This window comes from Eublepharis macularius, chromosome 4 (assembly GCF_028583425.1).
Source record: "Eublepharis macularius isolate TG4126 chromosome 4, MPM_Emac_v1.0, whole genome shotgun sequence".
NCBI classification, from domain to species: Eukaryota; Metazoa; Chordata; class Lepidosauria; order Squamata; family Eublepharidae; genus Eublepharis; species Eublepharis macularius.
Window position 1 is genome coordinate 73,188,988 of NC_072793.1, and position 24,950 is coordinate 73,213,937.

Genomic DNA, 24,950 nt, shown 5'->3' on the forward strand with positions numbered 1-24,950 from the left:
TGTGGATTCGGCCCCTTTCTAGTACTCAGGTTACAAGTCACTTAGGACTTTAAATTAGCATTTTGAATTGCACCAGGAAAACCAGTTGATATCCAGTTTAATTGTTGGACCACAGATGTTACCTGCTGCTGCTTCTCATACCTGTCAAGTGATAACCAGTCATATTTTGGGCTAATTAAAGTTTCCTAACCATATTCAGGGGCAAATGTAGAACATGTTACAATAGGAGTAACTGACAAACAGTGACATCCTAAGCAGAGTTACACCCTTCCAAATCCATTGAAGTCAATGGACTTAAAAGAGTAAAGGATGTTACTGCAAATCATGGATTGACAGTTGCCAGTAGTTGGTGGAAGGAGTTGGTAAATCACCTGAACTGGAGGATCCTGTGCTTTACTGCCTCCAGACACTAGTTCAGATCCTCAACGGACTCTCCTGATTAAGATGCAAATGAGAAACAAAGGACTGGAGACCAAGCCCTACAAGGAAAGCCTCAGAGCCAAGCTACAAGTGACGCCTTACACAGGTTGGACACTTGTCAGCTTCCCTCAAGTTTTGATGGGAAATGTAGGCATCCTGGTCTTGCAGCTTGGCTCTCCATTACAGCTGCAAGGCCAGGACACCTACATTTCCCATCAACACTTGAGGGAAGCTGACAAGTGTCCAACCTGTGTAAGGCGTCACTTGTAGCTTGGCTCTGAGGGACCTGGGAATATTGAGTTTGGAGAAGGATTAGGGGAGACATGATTGCTCTTTTTAAGTATTTAAAAGGCTGCCGGGGGGAATTGAGCTGTTTCTGTTGGCAACAGAGGGTATGACTCAAAAATAATGGGTTTAAACTACATGAGGGAAGGTACTGGCTGGACATTAGGAAAAACTTCTTCATGTTAAGAGTAATCCAGCAGTGGAATCAGCTGTATAAGGATATGGTGGGTTCCCCCGCAATGGCAGTCTTCAAGGAGTGGCTGGATGAATACTTGTTGGGGATGCTTTAGGCTGTTCCTGCATTGGGTAGAGGGTTGAACTAGATGGTCTGTAAGACCCCTTCCAACTCTGTGATTCAATTATTCTATGACTGTCATCTACATACTGATGACATCAGTCTCTAAATCCACTGGATAGTCTCTCCCAAGAGCTTCATATAAATATTCAACAGCATGGGGAATAAAATTGACCCTTGTGGGACACAATAGGAGAAATCCTAGAAGGAGGAACAAAAATCTCTCCACATTACATTGTATCAGGGCAACAGTAGCAATGGTGCAATCTATCATGGAAACACAAGGTCTTTCAGGAATGAGAGCTTAGTATGTGTGTTATCAAGTCAAGCATGGAATGAGAGATTAAACGTTTAACCAACTAAAACATAAAGAACTGATACCACCAAAACAAGAAAGAAGTCTGAAGTCAAATCCTGTCTAAGTCTGGAATAGCAGGATTTGAGTCCAGTGATTTTCAAATCTTGATGGTCTTTTAAGTTGCCACTGGACTTGAGTTCTACTGTTCTACTGCAGACCAACACCACTACCCACCTGAAACTGGAATGTAATATTTACCTGTGCATTTAGACTACTTCCTAAATCTATATCATATAATGCAATAATACAATATAATTTGGGGATCATCAAACACTGGGAGAGATGGTAATAGTTTCATTAAAGAGCTGCATCTATCATGTTATATTGTCATGTGATAAATGTACTAAGGCAGGACTTTATCTCCTCTGAAAGAGAGTGGAAAGAAATACTGAACTTGGGAAGATAGCTTACTAGAAGTGATGTACTGATAAACAATCCTGCTGCATTCTACCATGTCAGACTTTCAAACCAAGCCAAATTCCAATTGTATGACTTATTTAGGAGAAGAAAGGGTGCTGTCATAGTTCACATGTACCCCCATGCTATTCTCAACTCTACCCAAAATCCAATATATACATTCCTCAGGTAAACCAAGATGGAGAAACAATGGGGATTAGGTTTACAAGAGGAGGAAAACACATTTAATTACCATCTTCTAATTTCATGTAGTGTCTTTTTGCAGTCAGCAGAACACTTGCTTCAAGAGCCAATGTGACTTGACTTTAAGGCAGAGTTAGTGTTCAGCTGGATAATACAGTCCTTCCATATCCCAGAGACATCAATGCAAATTTGTGAATAATAAAAATAAACAGGGCTAAACTGAACATCAGGCTCAGTACTCTGCAGGATCCTGGGCAGGGGGTCATTCCATAATACTATTAGAACTCCATGGTATGGTGAATATGTTTATTCTACTCTATGGAAAGAATTCATTTAGAATTCTCTTCACAATTGGTTCCATGTGACCATGTATTCTTGAATGCTATGATTTTTATTCTTGTACAAGATGAAGATTTTTCCCACATGTAGATTTCTGAAATATATTTTTGTCACGCCCCCAGATCAAGTGATTCTGGGACCTGATTTCAGAACTGATTTTGGAATTAGTTAATTATAATATTCCACAAGAGACTACAGCTATTTTATTGTACCGTTCGATATATGGAAGATAAGGTTCTAGAGTTAACAGCCATTTTTATTGTTGTGGCTAGGCTACATAGAGCTGCTGCTAGAAGTCCCAGGATGCCCTAACTATATCTGACTAGCCCATATCTGTAAAACATCTTGTTTATAAAAATTAACATTTTATTGGAATGTTAATCAGATACCTTAAAATACATTTGGATAAGTTTAATGTCTTGCAATAATAATGTTAGAGTATTTATTTTGTGTGTGTGTGTGTTATATGCCGTCAAGTTGCCTCCGACCTCCGACCTTATGAATGAAAGTCCTCTAAAACGTACTATCATTAACAGACTTGGTCAGATCTTGCAAACTGGAGGACATCGCTTCTTTTATTGATTCAAGCTATCTCATTTTAGGTCTTCTTTTCCTTCTGCCTTCTACTTTTCCTAGCATTATTGACTTTTCCAGAGAATCTTGGCTTCTCATAATATGACCAAAGTATGATAGCCTCAGTTTTGTCATTTTAGCTTCTAGGGAGAATAAAGGCTTGATTTGATCTAGTATCCACTTATTTGTCTTTATAGCTGTCCATATTTTGAAATATTTTGAAATTTTGTATATATTAATACTTTGTAATATTATTAATTTTAAAAGGTTTTAAGGAAAATAATTGCTATTATTTATTCATGCAGTTGTTGCAATGGATACAAAAACATGGTCAACATGTCACTTTTCTTCTTTTTAGTGTGTGTTGTTTTCCCATTTTTTTCATATCTCATTTGTGGTGATTTTCACTAAAAATGCATTTGGACATATGGATTGACAAAGTCCAGCTGAAGTTTTCAAGGGCTACTGCCCCTTTAAACCTTGTTTTTGCCTCTATTTTTTTCCCTAAGCTTTGGGTTTTCCAATTAATCCCTCATTCACTTCACTTGTGCTACAGCATTCCTAAACTGGGTAGCCAACTGGCCTATAGAAAAATGGCTTGTCCCTTTAATAGAAGCTTAATGTGTGGAAATGAGCAGTTCATGCTTTTCATGGCATGGAGGTAAACAATATAACCTGGTAAATAAGGTTGTGGACTGCCTGGAGGAAAATGCTCTGTCCCTTTAATAGAGGCTTAATGAAATGTTATTTATCAAGTGATGAAAGACCTCAGCTACCAATTTCTTCTATTAAAGGGACAGGACATCATTTTCCAGCCCTGTCAGCAACTCTATTGTTAAATAACATCTTATTAAAGGTCTATTAAAGATTCAGGACATTTTTCTCCAGGCCATTTGGTAACCATATTACTAACTAGATCTTTGGGGAGGAGGGCTTTAAATGCCCCTTATTTTTAAAGATGCTCAAAATTATGAAACCTAAATTTAAAAAAGCACACAATACAGCTAAGAAAAATGCAGAATTAAAGCCTCCCCCAGTTGATGGGTTAGAATGCATAAGTATGCCGGGTTCCATAAGTGACCAAGTAATAATTCATTAAATGCCTAGGGCAAGCTGAGGCTGCTTTAAAACAACAGAGGCAATGAAGTTTTAAAGACTGGCTCTTCTTTTCAAACCTTCAATACCTCTTGTTTTAAAGGAGCCTCCAATTCTCCATGGTGCTTAATTAGTTATTTCCAGAATATATTCTTAATAAGTTCACTTTCAGTGGAGAAAGCTTCAATGGTTGCATTTCTCTTGGCTCCAATTGTGCTCAATAATTATTAATGTTAAAAAATCAAAATAAAACCATCGCATTTGGTATAAAGGAGTAGTTCACTTCCTCATTCCTTGGCAAAGGATCCATTACTAGGTCACCTCAAATGAACAGGAAGTAATTAATTGAGGAGCAAAAGTGGCTGGAATATTAGTAGAAAGAGACACTAGTGGAGAGAAGAATTTGCTGGACCAGGACTAGTTTCAAGTAAATATGTTGGTAGTGATAGGCATTGACAAATGGTTAAGGGCAATTATAGTTCTAGGTTAAGTACTTTTTGGAGCACATGTTTTAATTCTGCTCAGAGCTGAATATGAAAAATAATTTTTTCACCAGAACAAAAAAGATCATCATGTAGAATTAACCTAAGCATAGAACATGGCAGCGATGAATTCAGAGAGTAGGGCCACATTCCCATCTGTGTGGAACTCTGCCTGCATTACAGAAATTGAAAGAGATATGCCACATTTAGAGAGTCATTAAGTCATAAAATCTATGATAACATGTCATCACATTTCCCTGTGATTTAATCTGCATATGCACTACTAGGCATCATAGAAAAACAGGTTCTTATGAGTCATCTGGCCTCAGTAAAAATGGATGCAACATTTTTGGCTTCACACACATTCTCCCAGTTTTTAATACCAGGCTCTGTCCTATGATTTCAGGAGGGAAAAGCAAGAAAAAGAACAGCCTGGCTAAAGGAGCAATTTAATCATCCAGCAGCTCACAAATGAGGTTTCACCACATGTCATTAAAGTAAGAAAGGTGAAAAAATGTTAAAATCTGTCTCAAAATGAAATACTTATTTCAATATACTGCAAGAAACAGAAGGTGAGAGATGCAAACTGTTGGATCTATTGATCTATAAACAGACAAAACTGAAGATCTTTCATGTGTTCCTCTTCTCACAGTCCTTTCTGGTGGCAGTTTAAGTTTATTCCTAAGGTTGCAGGAGCTATGTGGGTCAGCAGGTTGCTCTGGAGTTAGGGAATGCAGCAGAAATGCTTTCTCCTTTTGTTTTTAAATTTGTTTTATTTATATCATTTATAGTTCGCCTTTCTCACTGAGACTCAAGACGGATTACACAGTGAAAGATTAATACAGTCAGTTTCAAGGACATTTCCATAAACAATGCCATAGGGTAAATAAACACAATTTTACCAAGACATAGCATTAGTAAGAATCCAATACAAAGTTGAAGAAATGCTGAAACAGAACATCTGACATTAGACCACATGAAGCACAAGTAGCTCATAGGAGCACATATTTAAGACAACAAGTAGTATGTAATGGAACATAGTGGTGAAATCTATGGTCCTTAACTCATTAGCAAAGTTTCTGAGACCCCCTCCCTACAATACAAAAGTGTTTTTGAATAATTCGGTTTTGCATCATTTGTGGAAAGCTATGAGAGTGGCCTCCTCAGGTAGGCCAAGGCTCTTCCATCAGAATTGCACTGAGGGGACAGGAAGGAAGGGTTATTTTTGCCTCCTTTCCCTTCCCCACTGCAGCCTCCTGATCAGTAGGATCTATGACCAGATAGGCTGTGCAACCCCAGGAATAAACTTTCCCAGTATCAGAAAAACTGCTGTGGAGAGGGAAATATAGGAACAGTCTGCAACTGTCAGTGAATCAATCGCTGGATTCTATGGAATGATTGGAGCCACATTATTCTATTGTCAAGTCAGCCCTGGCCCACTGCCAGCTCCATAATATTCCTTTCTTCCATGTGTGGCTTGGTCATATGTTTATTTTCTCAGAAGTAAGTCCTCAGAAGTGCTTAGAAATAAGCGCTTCCACCCGAGTAAACTTGCATAACCTTGCGGTCTTTATATGGTATAGCTTGGATCCCAGTCTTCTCACTTGCTCTAGTCTGTAGTGCTGGTTCAATAATAATAATATGATACTTGATTTATATACCGGCCTTCACGACAACTTAATGCCCACTCAGAGCGGTTTACAAAGTATGTCATTATTATCCCCACAACAAAACACCCTGTGAGGCGGGTGGGGCTGAGAGAGCTCTAGAGAACTGTGACTGGCCCAAGGTCACCCAGCTAGCTTCAAGTGGAGGAGAGTCCCGTGCTCTTAACCACTACACCAAACTGACAGCATGCACACAGAAGATGCTTGCAACACCAGAACAGCATAACATATTTTTAAAAGACTGTAGTGGTTAAGGATATGTTCCATCCCTTCTGTCTTGGCACAGCACATGTTAGAACTGAAATATAAAATTCTTAGCAGGCTATTTATAAATACTCCTTTGAGCACTAGATCATAGGTATGAAGTCTGTGACATTCCAAATCCACAGACTATGCTTGATGTTGCTGACATCAGATTTAAACCATTTCAGTGTCAGTTACTAAACAGGGTTATTATCATTTTAAAACCTGCAGGGCTAAATACAAGAATGGCGAGTACAGCTACACTCCGCACGTCCCACTAAATGTTTCTATGAACTTAGCTGTCTGCACACTTCACCTTGCAACTAGACAGATGTTAGCTGATGTCACTAAGGCACATGAAATCAGCCCTGTGTGATTTCTTGGAGCTCATCCACATACAAGCAGCAGATCATACATGGACTAAAACCATAAAACAGACAAGAACATACATATCTATGATTGTATAATAGTCAAACTTGCAAACGAGCAGCCAGAATGAAACAACATAGACTGAACAGAAGAGGGGCTGCAGTTCTGTGATAGATCACTAAGGCTAGTTTGCTGGTACCATCCCCGTTCCCTGCCCCACCCCATACATAAGTTAAATCTGGGAAGGCATGATAGGGCGTTAGGATAATTGCAGTCACTCCATTGGCTACCCATCAGTTACCAGGTCCAATTCAAGATCATGACTATCGTATGCCTTTTATGGCCTAAGCCCCTCATATCTGCAAAACTGCTTCTCTTCCTGTGTTCTACTATAGCACTTTCACTCATCTGAACACGGTTTCTGTAGATACCACTCTGCAGCTGGGCTAAATCAACAACTGCCTGTACAAGTGCGTTCTCTGTGATAAGCCCCACCTTGTAGAATGGCCTGCCCAAAGAGTTCAGAAAAGCTCCCACTCTCTTTGCTTTTCACAAACTATGCAAGACTGAATTATTCAGGTGGACTTTCTATCAGATTCTACGGCTGTGTCATAAGAAAAAGCGCAAAGAAATATTTTGGTAAAGGATAGGGAGTGTGTAGACTAGGCTACTGGGAACTGTCTGCTGAGGTGGATATGCTTCTACTGGGCAGTTCAACATTGCTAGAAAAGTCATATTAATTACTCACACTTAAATTCAGAAAGATTTCATTTCTGTGTTCAGCTTTATGTTAGTTTTCAAATTTGTTGCTACCATACCCAATTCTGTTTTCACTGAATGTTCTTACTATTGATCATATTGTATTTTTCCTCTGTGAATGTTCTAGCTATTGATTATATTGTATTCCAATTTCAGTATTTACTCTAATTTGAATCTCGGTGAGAAAGATGGACTGTAAATCATCCTCATCACCATCAACCACAACAACAACGGAACTTGGACCTGAACCCCTGAATTTTGCAGATCTGAACTGAAATTTTGCAGTAGTATTCATAGCAGATTGAAGAAAAACACAGGAAAAACATAGGGTACATTAATGCTTTTCCTTACAGCTTGAATTATAGGGGGAAAACAAGTTACCCATGGCCCCATACTTTTTATGATGTCCTCTTTACTTATTCTAATTTGATACAGGAAGCATAATTTAACCATGATTCCTTAATCTTCCATAATTCAAGTACTGCTTTCTTCCCTATTCCCCTACCAGCAAGTTATAGCTTCCCACTACTATAAAAGCTCCTTGATTACTGGCTCAGCCTTTTGGATGTGAGCAACTACAGAAGTCGATGGTTGTTGTGGATTTTCTGGGCTGTATAGCTGTGGTCCTGGCATTGTAGTTCCTGATGTTTCGCCAGCAGCTGTGACCGGCATCTTCTGCTAGTGCTACACCTCTGAAGATGCCAGTCACAGCTGCTGGCGAAACGTCAGGAACTACAATGCCAAGACAACTGCTATACAGCCCAGAAAATCCACAACAACCATCGTTCTCCGGCCGTGAAAACCTTCGACAATATACAGAAGTCGAGTTTACATTCATCCATTAAGCATATAGGATAAGCTAAAAAGCACATACTTTAATAAACAAAACTAAACATTACACTGTACATTTGGACTTCAAAGAGACTGCAACATATTGAGATTATGAGTCACCACTATCTTATGTTTATTGTCTTCTACAAAGGGTTTAGAGAGAAATGGGGGAGGACTAGCAGAAAATCATATAAAAAACCTGTTTCATCCATTCTATGGTGGATTAATAAATTTCAGTAAGCTTCTTTGACCTCCTGAAAAATAAAATGAAAGCAGTTTAGCAAAGAATTTCAGATAGATACCAAGTGATATGAAAAACTAGGGCGGGGGTGAGCTAGAATGTGCTTTGTAATTCCTGGTATGCCAGCTGGTCTTTAATAGCCATGCTGTTCAAAAATCTATTCCAACTCACACCGTTTCTCCCACTTGCTTTGGCACAATGATTTCCAGGCATCTAACAATATAACAAGCATGTTCACGCTCAACAAGAGGATCAATGGAAATCCCACTGATACTGTATTTGAGTTCCAAAATCCTCCTGATGATGTCATCTTGATGGAAGTAAAACTGCCATCAACTTAAGGTAAATAATATGGCAAAAACAGCTTCCAAGCCTGCTGCTGGGAAGTCATTTTTGCTGTTCCAGCTTCCTTCTGCATGTATAATATATAACTTGTACTTCCCTAGCACTGTTGGTATTCGTTCCGATGATACCACTTCACTTCTTAACGCTCACTTGGAATGGGTCAACACGTGAAGCGCACAGAACTGCTAGAATGGAGTGTACCATTTCAGTGGCATTTCTGGAAGATGGCATTTCTGAATGCTCACCCATTTTAAAAACTCATAAAAACAGCTTGCTGGATCAGACCAGCCCATCTAGTCCAGCATCCACGAAGCAGCCAACCAGTTGCCCTGGAGAGCAAACAGGGCATAGAGGCCAAGGCCGTCTCCTGCTGCTGCTTCCTAGAACAATTATTCAGAGCTTTGCTGCTCCTGAATACGGAGGTTTACATTAGTCACCATGAATAGTAGCCATTGAAGGATCTCTGCAAATGAAGCGTCAGGGAGAAAGGTTCTTGCCCAGCCTGACTCTTGCTAGTATAATCTTTTACACACAGCAGCATTTGAAAACTGATCTTCCTCTTCCTGCATCACGATCTGGTGTAGTTTACCATCCAGCTTAGAACTCCATGAGGCACAAAATCAACTATCAGTTCACCAGTTCATCCACTTTTCAAACACACCTGATTTGAAATACTTTTACCTTGCTGAAGCATTTTGTTCATAATAAGTTCAGTAATGCTCAGCTTTCTGCTATATTTGTGTTTTAAATATCAGGATTGAGCTGTTCATACTCGCATATGGTTAACCTGAGTAACACACACAAGAAAAATCAATACAACGAAAGCCCCTTCAATCAGCTTTATTTATTTATTTTTATTTAATTTATTTACGTCATATTTATAGTTCGCCTTTCTCACTGAGACTCAAGGCAGATTACATAGTGTGAGATTAGTACAATCAGTAGCAAGGACATTTCCATACAGTGTCAAGGACATTACCATAAACAATGTCATAAGATAAATAAAAACAAGTTTACAAAGACATAGCATTAACAAGGATCCAATACAGAGTTGAAGAACTGCTGAAACAGATCATAATCAGTTCTAGGACTGACATTAGATAACAGGAAGCACAGGTAGTATGCGTACATATTTAAAGCAACAGATAATATGTAAGGCAACATAGTGGTGAAGGCTATGGTCCCTAACATGTTTGTGAAGCATCTTAGACCTTCTCCCTACAATACCGCTTTCCTATCTCCTATAGCCTTTTTGAATAATTCAGTTTTGCATTGTTTGCGGAAATCCAGGAGAGTGGGGGCTCTCCTGACTTCCTCAGGCAGGCTGTTCCACAGGGTAGGGGCCACCACAGAGAAAACCTGTGTATGGGCTGCTGTTGATTTCACCCACATGTAGCTTAATCCATGCATTTCATATACACACAATTCAACTGGTGGAGAGCAGTTACTGTGCTCCTAAAGGAGACAATCTCAACAACTAGTTAAGGTATTTTCGTCCATCTAAGCTGGAGGTAGTCTCCTGTGCCATCAAAATCATATATATGAAAATGCATTTTACAAGATGCTGTAATTCATAACATTTGTTTACAAGTTATGGCTTTGTGTGGGTATTATTACTATATTATGGTATATCATGTTCTTTCTACCACCTCAGTAGCAAGGGAGAGAAATAAAAATTTTAAAAAGCAGGAGAGGTAGGGTCCATTTCTCAGTTTCTAGCCAGTAAATGATATACATTCTACTTGCCTTGGAGACCTTAGAAAGCTGTGACCAAATACTTAGAAACCACATGACTTGTGCTGGTCATAGACCGTATTAATAATAACAAATACTTAGAAACTATTTGTTTCACACAGAATTTAGGGCTGAGAACATAGCTAAGGATCATGTGCTAGAGGCTAGGAAAGTTAGGAGCATATGGTGACAGATGCCTTCTGCAGGGCTCAAAATTAATTCAAGCAACTAATCTTTCCTTGCCAAAGTCTGTTGGGAGAGGCTATCCCACATCAAAATTCTAGCCATACTCTGGAACACCCACATTCCCATATAGTGAAAAGGTGTTGAGGACAGCTTTGCTGTGAGTAGGAATGCAGTTTAATTTTTTAACTGTAGGAAGCACTTTCAAGTTTCCAAATGACACATGAATTCATTATCTAGCTACTCTATGATACTTTGGCTTTAGGTCCATGAAAGGAAGTGGGCTTTTCTTTCCTTAAGCAAAGAAAGAACTGCACCTCCCTGCCCTATCTCCACACCACTGTAGATGTTTGGGGTGCTTTGCATTTGTTGCTATAGCCAGATGCACAACTGAACATCCTACATTATCTATTTGGCTAGGAAGGCATAGAGGCCACTGTTGAAGAAAACAGAGTTGCGCTTACCGTAACTACTGTTCATTGACGTCTTCTGTGCAGACACACATGGGACTGCGCCTGCGCAGGCCTGCCGACCGGATTTTTCTTTCTAGCAAAACGTCCACTAGGGGGTGCACATCCGATCCAATGCGCATGCGCGGCCGTTTCCCGCCCGAGCGACATTGGGCGACGTCACCCCCTTCCCCTCAGTTTCTCCTTTGCCGCCGAATGCCTTCACATTATCTGGAAGAACACAGCGGGGTAGGAGGGAGGGTTGTGTGTCTGCACAGAAGACGTCAATGAACAGTAGTTACGGTAAGCGCAACTCTGTTTTCACTGTCCGTCTTCTGTGCAGCCCCACATGGGAGACTCACAAGCCTCTTACCCAGGAGGCGGGCATGTGTTCTCACTGAAAAAGAGACTGAAGCACTGCTTGACCAACAGCAGCCTCTTTCCTTTCCCACACATCTAGTGCGTAATGTTTAGCGAACGTGTCAGAAGACGACCACGTCGCAGCCCTGCAGATGTCTTGCAAGGGCACGCCCCTAAGGAAGGCCGCAGAGGCAGCTTGCGCTCTGGTGGAATGAGCTTTTACTTCCAAAGGGCAAGGTAACTTAGCATGCGAGTAGCAGGCCCTAACAGTCTGAGTAACCCAGCGAGAAATTGACTGGGCTGTAGCAGCCTTTCCCTTCCTGGGCCCATAATAGCACACAAACAGTTGTTTGGCACTCCTAAACTGTGGCGTACGTTGGAGGTAAAATAAAATAGCCCTCCTCACATCCAAAGAATGTTAGGCCCTTTCAGAGCTACCAGAAGGGTCAGGAAAAAAGATAGGCAGGACAATGTCCTGTGAGGTGTGAAATTGAGTGGACACTTTGGGTCTAAAACGAAGGTCAGGTCTCAGCACCACCTTATTCAGATGGACCTTCAAAAAGGGAGGGTCCCACCTCAGTGCAGCCAGCTCGCTAACCCTACGGGCAGATGTAATGGCGATCAAGAAGGCCACTTTACAGAATAACCATTTTAAATCACAGGTAGCCAGCGGTTCGAAGGGTGATTTCATGAGCCCCGCCAACACTACTTGCAGTGACCATTGGGGAACAATTTCCTTGACTTGTGGAAACATATTATACAACCCTTTAAAAAAAAAGACTTCGACAAACTGTGGGAGAACACCCTCTTCCCATCTATCTTAGGGTGGAAGGCTGAATTGGCAGCCAAATAAACTTTAATAGAAGAATTAGAGAGTCCCCCGTCCTTTAGGGACAGGAGGAACTCAAACACAGAAGACAACTGGCAATCCCAAACATTCACTTCGTTGCCAGCAGCCCAGGCCTCAAAACGCTTCCATTTAGCTGAGTATGACCTGCGAGTGGTGTCTCTACGGGCATTCAGCAAAATTTCAGCTACCCTGTCAGACATCCCTTCCGCCCCTGAATGTGCCAAGCAGTGAGGTTGAGTTTGGGTAGGTCGTGATACCAAACCCCTTTGTCGGACAGAAGGTCCGGGTTCAGTGTGAACCGATAATATAACCCCTGTGAAAGCTGCATGACATGTTGGAACCATGCTTGTCTGGGCCAGAAGGGCGCTACTAGAATTAAGTGAGGCCCATCCCTCTGGATCTTGCTGACGACCCGAGACAGCAGTGGGAACGGAGGGAAGGCATAAAACAGGTGCCCAGTCCAGCGTATTTGGAACGCGTCCCCTAGGGAATGGCGACCCAGCCCTCCCCTGGAGCAGAATCGTGGGGCCTTCTTGTTGGCCTCTGATGCAAAGAGGTCTACGCCTGGAAATCCCCAGTCCAAAAAGATGGAGTTCAGGTAGTTGTCTGCTACGGTCCATTCGTAGCTGTTGAATCGCATCCGACTCAGTTTGTCTGCGATGACATTGGTGGTGCCAGGAATATGGACCGCATGAATGGATATGCCCTTGTCCACGGCCCACTCGCAAATCCGAATGGCCTCTTCGCAAAGGGCCTTGGAAGTAGTGCCCCCTTGCTTGTTCAGGTAGAACATTGTGGTGCAATTGTCCGTGAGCACCTGAACGGGCTTCTGCTGCAGCGTGTCTGCGAAGGCGATAAGGGCATAACGGACTGCTCTCAATTCTAGCAGGTTAATGTGATCTTCCCTCTCCTGGGTAGACCAGACCCCATGTGCCCTAAGGGCACCACACTGGGCTCCCCATCCTATCGTGGAGGCATCAGTCGAGATTGTGATCTCGGTTTGGATGGACCCAAACGCAACACCCCCAAGGAGGTTAGTCTCATCAAGCCACCATTGTAAGGACTGGATAATCCCCCTGGGGATGGAATACCGCTTATTCTGGGACTCATGTTCAAAATCATGGACCGAGAGGAACCACAGCTGGAGAGGTCGCATGTGCAACCTGGCCATAGGGGTGACAGCTGTAGAAGAGGCCATGAGGCCCAGTAGCCTCTGGATAGCTGTTACGGATTGGAACCTGCATTTAGAAAAAAGGTTCACCATCCTGCCAATCTTTAAAGCACGCTCCCTGGGCAGAAAACCTCTGTTTACATCACCATCCAATTCCATACCGATAAACAGTATTCTCCTGGACGGGGTAAGGTTAGACTTTTGTAAGTTAACCAAAAGTCCTAATCTGGAGCAGGTGAGCATCACCGTATGAATCTGGGCCAGGAGTGCATTAGCAGAGGGTGCTGCTAGAAGCCAATCGTCAAGGTAGGGATAGATGGTACAACCCTGTTCCCTCAAATAAGCCACTACAACAGCCATACATTTAGAAAAAACTCGTGGGGCTGTTGAGAGACCAAAGGGAAGCACCTGGTAATGGTAGGCTTTATTGTTACATAGAAACCTAAGGTACTTCCTATGATCGGGATGGATGGCAATATGGAAATATGCATCCTTGAGGTCCAGGACAGCGAACCACATGTCCTCGGGCATTAACTGGAGGACTGTGTTCAAGGTAAGCATCCTGAACCGCTTGACGAGAACGAATTTATTCAGTTCCCGTAGGTCTAAAATGGGTCGTACCCCCCCATCTTTCTTGTCTACCAGGAACATCCTGGAGTAAAAACCTAAGAGGGGGTCCTGAGGGAGTACCTCCTTCACAGCCCCCTTCTCTAGTAGTGCCACAACCTCAGCCTGTAAGTTATCAGAAGAGGATTGTACTGAGAGGTCAGGAAGAGACAACACTGGGTAAACATCAAACTGAATTTTATAGCCAACTTTAACGATATTAAGAACCCAACTATCAGATGTGATTTCTGCCCATGCAGAGGCAAACTGAACCAATCTGTTCCCAAACACGACAGACTGTTCAAATTCTAGTCAGAACTGCTTTGGTTGCGTTGCTGACTCTTTGACATCGCGGGCTTGTTGACCGCGACAAGGGCGGTAGCTAGGCCTCCGGCGCTGAAAGGAACCTGTAGGCGGCTGGAATTGCCTGTAGGACCCATAACGTGGATACGGCTGGTATCGCTGCTGCTGTCCACGATAGCCCTGTGAAGAGCGATATTGAAAACGATTCTTGGTGGATGGCCCGGTCGGGAGAATGCCGTAGGAACGGGCTGTCAGCCGATCTTTGCGCTTCTGCGACAGGTATTCATCTGTCTTAGATGAAAACAGGGATTGACCTTCAAAGGGCAGATTTTCCACTTTGTTTCGTGTCTTGACGGGCAGTGCAGTCATGCGGAGCCACGAGTGTCTGCGGAGTACGATGGACGAAGCTAACGCTCTCGCAGAGGTGTCAACGGTATCGCGACCAGCATTTATTTGTTGTTGAGACAGTCGCAGGGCCTCATCAAGAACCACCTTCGCCAACACCCTCTGGTCTGCAGGGAGTTTTTCCATAAAGGCCGCCATGCGGTTCCAGAGGAAAATTTGATACGCTCCCATGATGGCTGAGTAGTTGGAGATTTTCAGCATCAGGGCCGCAGACGAGTATAATTTCTTGCCCAAGGAATCCAATTTTCTGCTCTCCTTATCAATGGGCACAGCATAAGACCCTTGGCGTTGCCGGGTCTGCATTTCCTCAGTAATGAGGGAAGAAGGGGGTGGATGCGCAAAGAGGAACGCACATACGTCATCCCGTGTCTTGTACAGAGCCTCCAGCTTGCGGGATGTCGGGTACACAGAAGCCGGCTTCTCACAGGTGTTGTGAATGATTTCCACCAAGCCTTCAGTGAATGGGAAAGCAATAGTCGGAGGGTTCCCAGACTGGACATATTGCAGAATTTTATCTTTTGGCTTAGGATCTACAGCAGAGATCTCAATATCCAAAGAACGGGCCATCCGGACCATCTGTTCAGTATAGAGTCGGTAGTCCTCAGATGGTGACACACGACCGGTCCCAATGATGATGTCATCTGGTGACGGGTCAGACGGAGGGCTGGGACTCGGGCCCTGGTAAGGTTCTGGATGTTGGTAAGGCGAAACGCGCCTGGGAGAACCATAGTGGGAGAACTCACTCCGAGTGTCACCCAAATACTCCCTGCCAAACGATGGAGAGCTGGCATACAGGGAACCCTCTCTGTCATATCCACTCCGAGGAAGGTGATAAGGCCGGTCCTCCCTGTCCGCATAGTCACCAGCATGCCACATTTGGGCAACCCGAGGTGGAGCGTCGGGCAGGTCACCATCGTCATCAGTGGAGTGGTGTAATGGAGGTGACAGGTGCGGTGACGGGGTCGAGGGCTTCTCCCAGAGCACCTCATCCGTTTGGACCGATGCCGATTGCCTGTGCTTCGATTTCTTTTTTGACTTCTTCTCGCACTTGGTGGCTGAAGTCTGATCGGCGCTTCGGTTCCGGTCTATCGGAGCCGGCGAGGTCACGACAGGCAACGGATCCGATGCCTTCGGATCCGATCGTGCACTCGTCTTCGGAGTGAGGCTAGCGCGCGCCAATTCAGCAAGTTTCGGAGCTGACGATGACGGAACCGATGTCAGATCCGATGGCTTGGGAACCGACCCAGCAGGGATGTTCGGTTCTGATGTAGTTCTCGGCACCTTCGGAGCCGGTGTGGTAGTCGGTTCCGACCTCGGCGGGGACCTGGAACGGTGCCGCTTCTGAGTCGGATCCGACTTCGGAGCCGAGTGCTTGCGACACGACGCGGAACTCGCAGCCTCCTTCGGATCCGGGGTTGGGGTCGGGGCTTGTAGGGGCCGATCCGGCGAGCGAGAGCGGGAGGTAGAAGCGGCGCTCTGGACCTCTGAAGGGGTTTTGGCCATCCCACTAGTCGGTGGTGGCCCCCCCGGGGTATCAGGGGCTCCCGACGCCCGCACAGCACGTCTCCACAGTAGGGCATTCAATCTGTTTGCCCTCTCAGCCCTGGCCTTTGGGGTGAACCGTTGGCAATGCTCACATTTTTCCACAATGTGTCCTTCACCCAAGCACTCGAGGCAAACGGAGTGACCGTCTGTCCTGGTCATCTTCGTTGAGCAGGTAGAACAACGCTTAAACAGCGACTTCTCCGACATGTTTTTCGACTCGATCTTCTCAGAAAAAAAGTTTCCTCAGAAAGTGGACAGCTAGATCTTTACCGGTCGGCGGCAAAGAAGAAACTGAGGGGAAGGGGGCGACGTTGCCCAATGTCGCTCGGGCGGGAAACGGCCACGCATGCGCGTTGGATCGGACGTGCGCCCCCTAGTGGACGTTTTGCTGGAAAGAAAAATCCGGTCGGCAGGCCTGCGCAGGCGCAGTCCCATGTGGGGCTGCACAGAAGACGGACTGTGAACATGTTCAGTATCATCAAAGTGTTTGATAGCCCCCTGTGTTAACATGTCAATCCAGATGAGTTTGTAAAGATTTTGAACTGACAGCCTCAAGCATTTCCATGGCATGATGAAAATGGCATATCAGCAATTAGGAGAAGAATACTGTTTCTATGTGTCAGGTGCTCAGTATCACCTGTCATATTCAATATCCCCTAAAGCTGGAGTCAGGCAGCCAAGCCGATGTTGTTGGGGTGATTCTGTTATTTGAACCCGGGATGGGAAACTGAGAACAGGAGGTGTTTGTTCCTGTTGTAATCTCTCCCAAGTCTGGGATCCTGCTTGACCTTTAGTCTATGAATCACACAGCCTGTTTTCCTGTCTGCAGAGTTAGAGGACTGTTAGGAGAAAGCGGGCAGGAATTAGAAGTAGCCTTGGGGAACCTATTTCTGCTTGATACTTGTCTGTAGCCGCCAGTCCTAGCAAGGATGGCGTAAATGTATGATGCTGGCATCTTATCAATAAAGAACTTTTACTCATGAAACAAAGTCTCTTGAGAGGTGCCTGGCATCCTTACACTATGGGCCTCTTCCTGATACCGCTTCGTAAGGGCAACACAAAAAAGAATAAAAGATTACACTGAGGGATAGCCAGAAACCCTAGTTTCTAGCAAATTTCTGTGCTTCCAATGTGTTTTTGTTTGTTTTGCTTCCACAAGCATAGCATCTGTCTACAGCCTGAGATACAAAGGAGTAAAACAGTATTTTCAACAGAGCATACAAAAACAAAACAAAAACCATTAACATATGAAAAAGCACTTTGAAAACGATCAGTACAATGAAATATCAAAAGCTAAACTACAGGTGACTTTTGGATTGCCCTAGTTCAGAAGCTCTCTCAGTGCCAAATAACTATCATTCTTAACCATTGCTCCAAGGATAAACCAATATCATAGTATATGTTTCAGCAGCATTAATGTTTGCAATGCAGAAATATTTAGAGTTGTTCCATAGAGTTTTGCTTAAGCAAACTGAACATTAAGCAAAATATCAAGAAATAGTAATGATATATTAAATGATTTATTAAATTACTTTACTCCAAGTAAGCCATTTCTCTGTGTGCAATATTTGTAACCTAGTTTGATAAGGCATAATAAAGGGGGAAAAAATAGAAAGACTTGCAAAATGTGTCCACTAAACACCTGAAGGAAAGTTCACACGTGAGTCATCTGCTTATTTCCTCAATTCAGTTCCTCTTGTTTATGTGGTAATATGGAGAAACCTCAAACCTGGCTATAAGCAGGCAAAGGACATAGAAGCAAGCTGTGACTCACTAAAGCTTATGTTTACATAAATGTTGTTAATCTATTCGAGGCCACTAGACTTTTTAAATTTTGTTATGACAGAATAACATGGCTAACACTTTGCAAACCTACAAGACAGAAGTCAGAAATTATTTTCAGTGTGGTGGCACCTTTTCCAGCTGCCAACCTTATCTTCACACAATCTCAAATAAGGGAAAAATGCATAGCAAAATACTAAGCTGCAACTGCACATGTGGATGCTGGCCATACAAATTCAACATTTTAACTGCAACAGCATTAAGACTCTTCATGTTAGTTTTTTCTAGAATTTATTTTATGTACATTTCTCAAACTACTCTATTAGTATACAAACTCATCTTGTGTCAATGCTGTCCTAAGTAGAATTACACTGAGAGGCAATTCTGACACCCAGCAAAATTGGATACTTCATACATCACTACTTAAAAGTGAGATACAGTTAAGTGCTGGTACTTAGCATGCAAACACAAATTTGCTGTTTCTAGCAACCTAAAAGGCCAATTTTGTTGCATTCTCAAAGGCAAATTATAAAATGGCCTTGCTGAAGTGAAAAAATAGTTGTAACACTAGATGTATTAAAACATACTACACATTATAAAATTGAGTAATTTTGTGACTATCACATTTCAAAATATTTTATTAGAGGATCTTCACATAATATGCAGTTATCCATTGCACTTCATTAAAATGAAAAGTTAATTGAAAAGTATGTGTCTTACTCCACACATTCCACACCATCACAAGTTTCATGTAGTTACATTGGCAAACTTGGCTTGTTTTCATTTTGCGTACTTTCTGCATTCTAAATATTAAGTTGAAAAGTATGGTTAGTTGATTGAAATCTATTAAGGCAAGTTCATTGTATTAAAAGTTTCTCCCTCCCCACAAACAGTAGTGAATGGTATTTTAAAAACATAAAATTAAAATGTCTAAATGGCATCTAGCAGATTTTAGAAGATTAGAAAATGGTACCTGACCCCTACTGAATACAATCATAAATGTATATAATTCAAAACATGGTTAACAGTGCAATCCTAAAAAGAGTTAGTCCAGTCTAATCCCATTAAAATCTTTTTAGGATTGGAGCTATGGACAAGAAAGATATTTCCACAAACTTGAAAATGATTTTCAAGTTTGTGTATTTGCAGAAAAATCTGAAACCTTAAAAAAGTTGGGTGGGTACTCCTCACCCCCTCAAAAAATAGAAGCGGTGCCTGTAGTTTTAAAAAGCGAATGTCTCCAGAGGCTGTTACTAGGCAGCCACAGCAATAATGCTATCCTTCAAGCCTTGGTTTCTGTCAGTTAAAGCAGAGCCCTTTCCAGGGCTGTTTTAGTCTTTAAGAAAGGACTCATTAGGCCAGGCAGCAACCACTGGCCAACTTGCTGCCAGACAACTTGCAGCCACCTCATCTTGATGGCGAGTATGTAGTAGTGGTTAGAGTTTCAGATTAGAATGTGGGAGTGGTGTTGGTGGAAAGTGCCATCAAGTCACAGCCAACTTATGTCCCTGTAGGGTTTTTAAGGCAAGAGCCATTCAGAAGTGGTTTGCTATCGCCTGCCTCTGTGTAGTGACCTTGGTTTTCCAGGGTGGTCTGCCACCTAAGTACTAAGCTGGGCCAACCTTGCTTAGCTTCTAAGATCTGACAAGATCAACCTAGTGTGGACCATACAAGTTAGGGCAATCTGGGAGATCCAGGTTAAAAATCCCCATTCTGCTGAGGAAGCTTACTGAAAGACTTTGGACCAGTCATACAATCTCAGCCTAACCTACCTCACAGGGTCATTGTGAGGATAACATGAAGGACAGGAGAATGATGTTAGCTGTTTTAGGTATCCACTCCGAAGAAAGGAAGGGTATATATGAAGTAAATAAATCATATATCTGGAGATGGGTGGCAGATAAAGGTAGGTAGGCTGATGGCTGGAAGAGGAGGGAAACAGGAAATAATGTGCGGAGGGGGATACTGGGGGAAGTTAGGTGCCGTCCCACAAGTTCTTGTGGGTTCTCCACTTCATAACTGGCAGATGGCACAACACAAGTGTGCTAGTTTCCCCAGGTAGAGGCTGCCAGGTGGAGGGAAAGTTGAAACGGGGGGGGGGCACATAGAGGTAGGTTGGCTGATGGGGAGGAAAGAAAGAAGTAGGAAAACAGGAGACGCTACAGGTGTTTTCAGGGAAGGAAAGAGCAAATAATAATAATGTTCAATTTATATACCGGCCTTCAGGACAATTTAATGCCCACTCAGAGCGGTTTACAAAGTATGTCATTATTATCCCCACAACAAAACACCCTGTGAGGTGGGTGGGGCTGAGAGAGCTCCAGAGAACTGTGACTAGCCCAGCTGGCTTCAAGTGCAGGAGTGGGGAATCAAACCCGGCTCTCCAGATTAGAGTCCCGCGCTCTTAACCACTACACCAAACTGGTGTAGGGTAGAAATGAGAGGCCCCTACAAGTCCTTGCAGGTCCTCCAAATGCAAATGTGATATGCAATCTCTAACTGCATCATCATCATCAACTTTATTAATCTCTAATTTCAACAATACCCTAATTCTGTAATATTTAGCTAGGTCTAAGATTTTTCCTAAGATTTGTATAGATGCTTCTACAAGCCCAAATGGAACACAGTTGCAGTTCTATACAGTGCAATTCTATGCCTGTTTACTTAGAATGAAGTCCTATGGAATTCAATGGTGCTTACTTCCAAGTAAACATGCATATGATTTCAGTCTTATGCATACACTGGACTCTAGACTTCTTGTGTACAAACAAAGACATTTTATTTTACCTTGTTTTTCACGATTCTGATCCACATTTAGTAAAGATGGTATTTTAGATACTTCAGATTTCTTTGATCCCCTCTTCAGCACTCTTACCTGTTTAACTTTTACAAACAAATACCTAATTATTTCTACATTGGAATACTATTATGAATTATTCGCAATGTGTTTTATAATGGTTAATTCAGTAGCTAAGGGAAAACATAATTCAGTAGCTAAGAGAAAACATAAAACCACCATTTACAGACTTCAGGAAACAGAAGAGAAACTGTTACTTTGGGCTGCAACAGTTCATAGATGTTTTTTATTTTAATTCAGATTATTTAAACAATCAACAAGAATTCTGAAAAAGAAGAAGCAGTGGGATGAGGTGTATTTGACTTGGGAAAAGCTGGCGGATAAAGAATTAATCAAACTATTCTTTGTTACAAAACACAGCCTCCAGAGGCTCCTTTTCATTTAAAACAATAGTGCTAATGCTTTGTTACTCACATTTGCATGTAATACGTAGTTTATGCCAGATGAAAGAATTAGCTCAAGAAAAAAGCCTCAACTTGCATGATTCAAAAAACTGGGAAACTAATCTGATGGGCCCAAGAGACTTTATACCTAGTTTTCCAAATTAATAAGGCTCCTTCCTCCATGGTGCATGACAAATTGCTTTTGAAACAAAGAAAAGTTCCAAAAGGATTGCAATATGATATAGAGGGTACCATTCAAGGGAGGAAAGGACCCATCCCACTGAGTGCTAGTCCTTGCATGAATCTAAGGGCCAAGCTGTACAGTAAGTGGTCACATGTCCTAATGTTTTCATTTTGACTTATGTGCAGGAGAGGCAGAAATTTGATCAGAGCAGTAAGAAAGAGGCTGCTTAACCATTTTTCCTACACTATTGTCCTGATTTTCCTCTTTGCCTCCCCGAAGGCTCTGTCAATTATTAACAAACCCTCTGAGGAATGATCTTTGCTGGCTCTGTAGAGAGGTGAAATTAAAAAACCCTCTGAGGAGCAATCTTTGCTGGCTCTGTAGAGAGGTAACATTCAAACTACGCTTCCTGGCTAACATTGTGTCTCCCTTCACTTGAACATCCTCATGTAATTCATCTCGGGTAGTTTAGCTCTCCATTAAAAACATCAGTAACTTTGATTTCAGATCCACAGAGTAAAGTGTAGGTTGACCTTACTGGTTTAATATAGATATCTGGTATCTGGAGTGATATCTACATTTTTCAGAATACCAATAATCAAGTCCTGAAAAAATCCAGAAATATTTGGGAATATTTGGAAATGGCATTTTAAGGGTCCCAGGACTGAGCAGCAGTGTCCCTTAAATTGATTTGGCTTGGATTCTCTAGCTTGACACTGGTTGTTGGGCTTGTTGGTTCTGTTTGCTTTTGGGCAGTGGTTGTTGTGTTTAGCTACTGGCTTCTTTGTTGTGGAGAAAGCATAGATTTTTTCCCCTTAGAAAACAATGGAGACAAGTAGAGGGCACCCTGTTCAGGGCCCTACAGAACTGGACACCTAATCCATCTAGCTTGAAAGGGGGGGGGGGAGTCTTTTGTGAACAGCCAGGACTAGATTCCCTGCAATGCTGACATCATTCGCCTGGAAAAGCAGCCACTCAGCCTCACTCCCAGAAAAAGTCCCCCATAGGGAATAATTCCAGAATTCCAAAAAAAAGAGTACGGGGGGCCTGAATAATCCCAAACACTGGCATGGAAACTCTTCCAGAAAACTGAATCCAAAAAGTTTTGGGTGTTTCAGAGGTTTCACTGAGACCACACAGAAAAGTACATGCAAGCAGGAGCAGCCAGTTTTTCTTCCACAAAAGTGTGCTGGTTTTCCCCTTCACTATTTTTGCCATGCTTACCAATAATTCCGCTACTGATTAAAGTATTCATTTCAAGACAGAAGTGATGTTGGTTGGAAAAGCAGAGAACTTGAAGGCCATTGTGCTTCTGACCTTTGATGGGGTCCAGTTGACCCTGATTGGCTTAAGTGAAAAGCCTAGGGGGATCCAGCACTGTTGCTAGAGAAGCAAGTAAATGCAGCAACAAAAAAGGCCTTCTTCCAACTTGATCTAGCCTGGAAAATGGCACCCTACCTCAACATGGTTGATCTAGCCACCTGAATTCATGCCTCAGTAACACTGAGACTAGACTAATGTAATGCACTCTACATGGATCTCCCTCAAAGCCAGAGACTGCAGCTAGCGTAAAATGCTGCAGCTCCTTTACTTTCAGAAACCAAATGGATCACGCATATTATTCCCATTCTGCAGTCACTCCATTGACTTCCTATCAGTTTCCAGGCCGAATTCAAAGTCATGGCTATCACATTCAAAGCCCTTCATGGCCTAAGCCATGCAAAAATACCTCTTTCCCTATGTTTCACCACAGCAGCTTTGCTTATCCAAACAGAGCTTTCTGAAGATACCACCCTGAAGCTGGGCTAAATCAACAACTGCCCACAGATGCACATTCTCTGTGGTAGCCCCCACCTTGTAGAATGGCCTACCCAAAGAGATCAGGAAAGCTCCCACTCTCCTGGCATTTCACAAACTATGCAAAACTGAATTATTCAGGAGGACTTTCTATCAGATTATAGGGCTGCGTCATAGGGCTCTTATGTTCTCACAGAGCCATACAGAAGGGCTGCTTGTTCTAACAAAGAAATACCTTGCTAAGGGACAGGAACTAGAGACTAGACAACTGGGTACTGTCTGCTGATGTAGATAAGCTCCTACTGGGTAGTTCGATGTTGATAAAGATATCATGTTAATTACTTATGCTTTAATTCAAAAAGGTTTCATCTGTGTTCAGCTTTATGCTAGTTTTCAAATTTGCGCTACCATACCCTATTCTATCTGTTTTCATTGAATGCTCTAACTATTGATCATATTGTATTTTTCCTCTGTGAATGTCCTACGTATTAATTATATTGTATTTACTTGCAGTATGTAATTTGTCTTGGATCTCTGTGAGAAGGTGGACTATAAATAAATAATAATATCTTGCAGTCTTAGTTGAAACTTAGGAGGTAAATACAACAATAAATGCAATCAAAATCACAATGCAATCATAAAACCCCACTTCAAGTTGATAGTAAACTCTAGCAGCAGAGAAAAAAGAGTTCCCAGATATATACACCCCAACAGAAAACGAATAGGACTAGGTGGTAGGTACTCAAATATGAGAGAAATGTCAATGTCAATCTTTATCTCCCCTCCCACTTTCTTATGGTCTGTCTGCTTTTAAAACATTGCTTATAAACTGCTGCATATATATTTAAGCAACCAGACTATAGTTATGCCTTTATTTCAATAGAACAATTTTTTAAAATCTCTTTTTAAATGTTGCTCAACTGCTCTTGTTTGGCCAGAGTTCAACTGTGAAGAAGGTATATCTGACAAGAATGTTGTGAGTGCACCTCCAGAGTTCCGTAGCTCCTCTTTTATGTGCATGTGTACACATCTCAAGAATACTGATCATCTCTTGGTCTGGGCTGAAGATGAGGAAGAAAGTTGAGCATGTGTGAAATTCATGGGAACAGAAGGTGCTTAACTGGAGATGGAGCGTGCCCAGAGTTTAGATTTGTGTTACTAAATACCAGTTACAGGACAAACGATTTTTTATATATATAACTTGGGCAACAACTTTGGTGAGACATGTTTTGGATAAGACATAAAATCTAGAAAGAAAACAATGATGTTCTGTTAAACAACTAAGATGTCTTCTGCAATAAGAATTGTTTTGGTCGAAACAACAAAATTTGGTCACTTAGCAGTCATAGCTGAGTTTGAATAAACTTAAAAATAAGAGCCAATGAGGGTTTTTTTATTGTAATGTGAGCCTACCTTTTCTCTGACTTCACAATGCATAT

At 42.3% G+C, this 24,950-nt stretch overlaps 1 protein-coding gene across 1 annotated transcript in view; it reads right to left on the reverse strand.

The window, feature by feature from the left end:
* Positions 1 to 24,950, reverse strand: part of LOC129329091 (serine/threonine-protein phosphatase 2A catalytic subunit alpha isoform) — a 101,861-nt gene that overhangs the window by 36,943 nt on the left and 39,968 nt on the right. Inside the window, exons 11-12 of the mRNA XM_054978517.1 lie at positions 21,078 to 21,173; positions 21,045 to 21,046 (exon numbers count right to left, since the gene is read on the reverse strand). Of these exons, the coding sequence (XP_054834492.1) occupies positions 21,045 to 21,046; positions 21,078 to 21,173 (98 nt within the window). The remainder of the gene's footprint in view (positions 1 to 21,044; positions 21,047 to 21,077; positions 21,174 to 24,950) is intronic.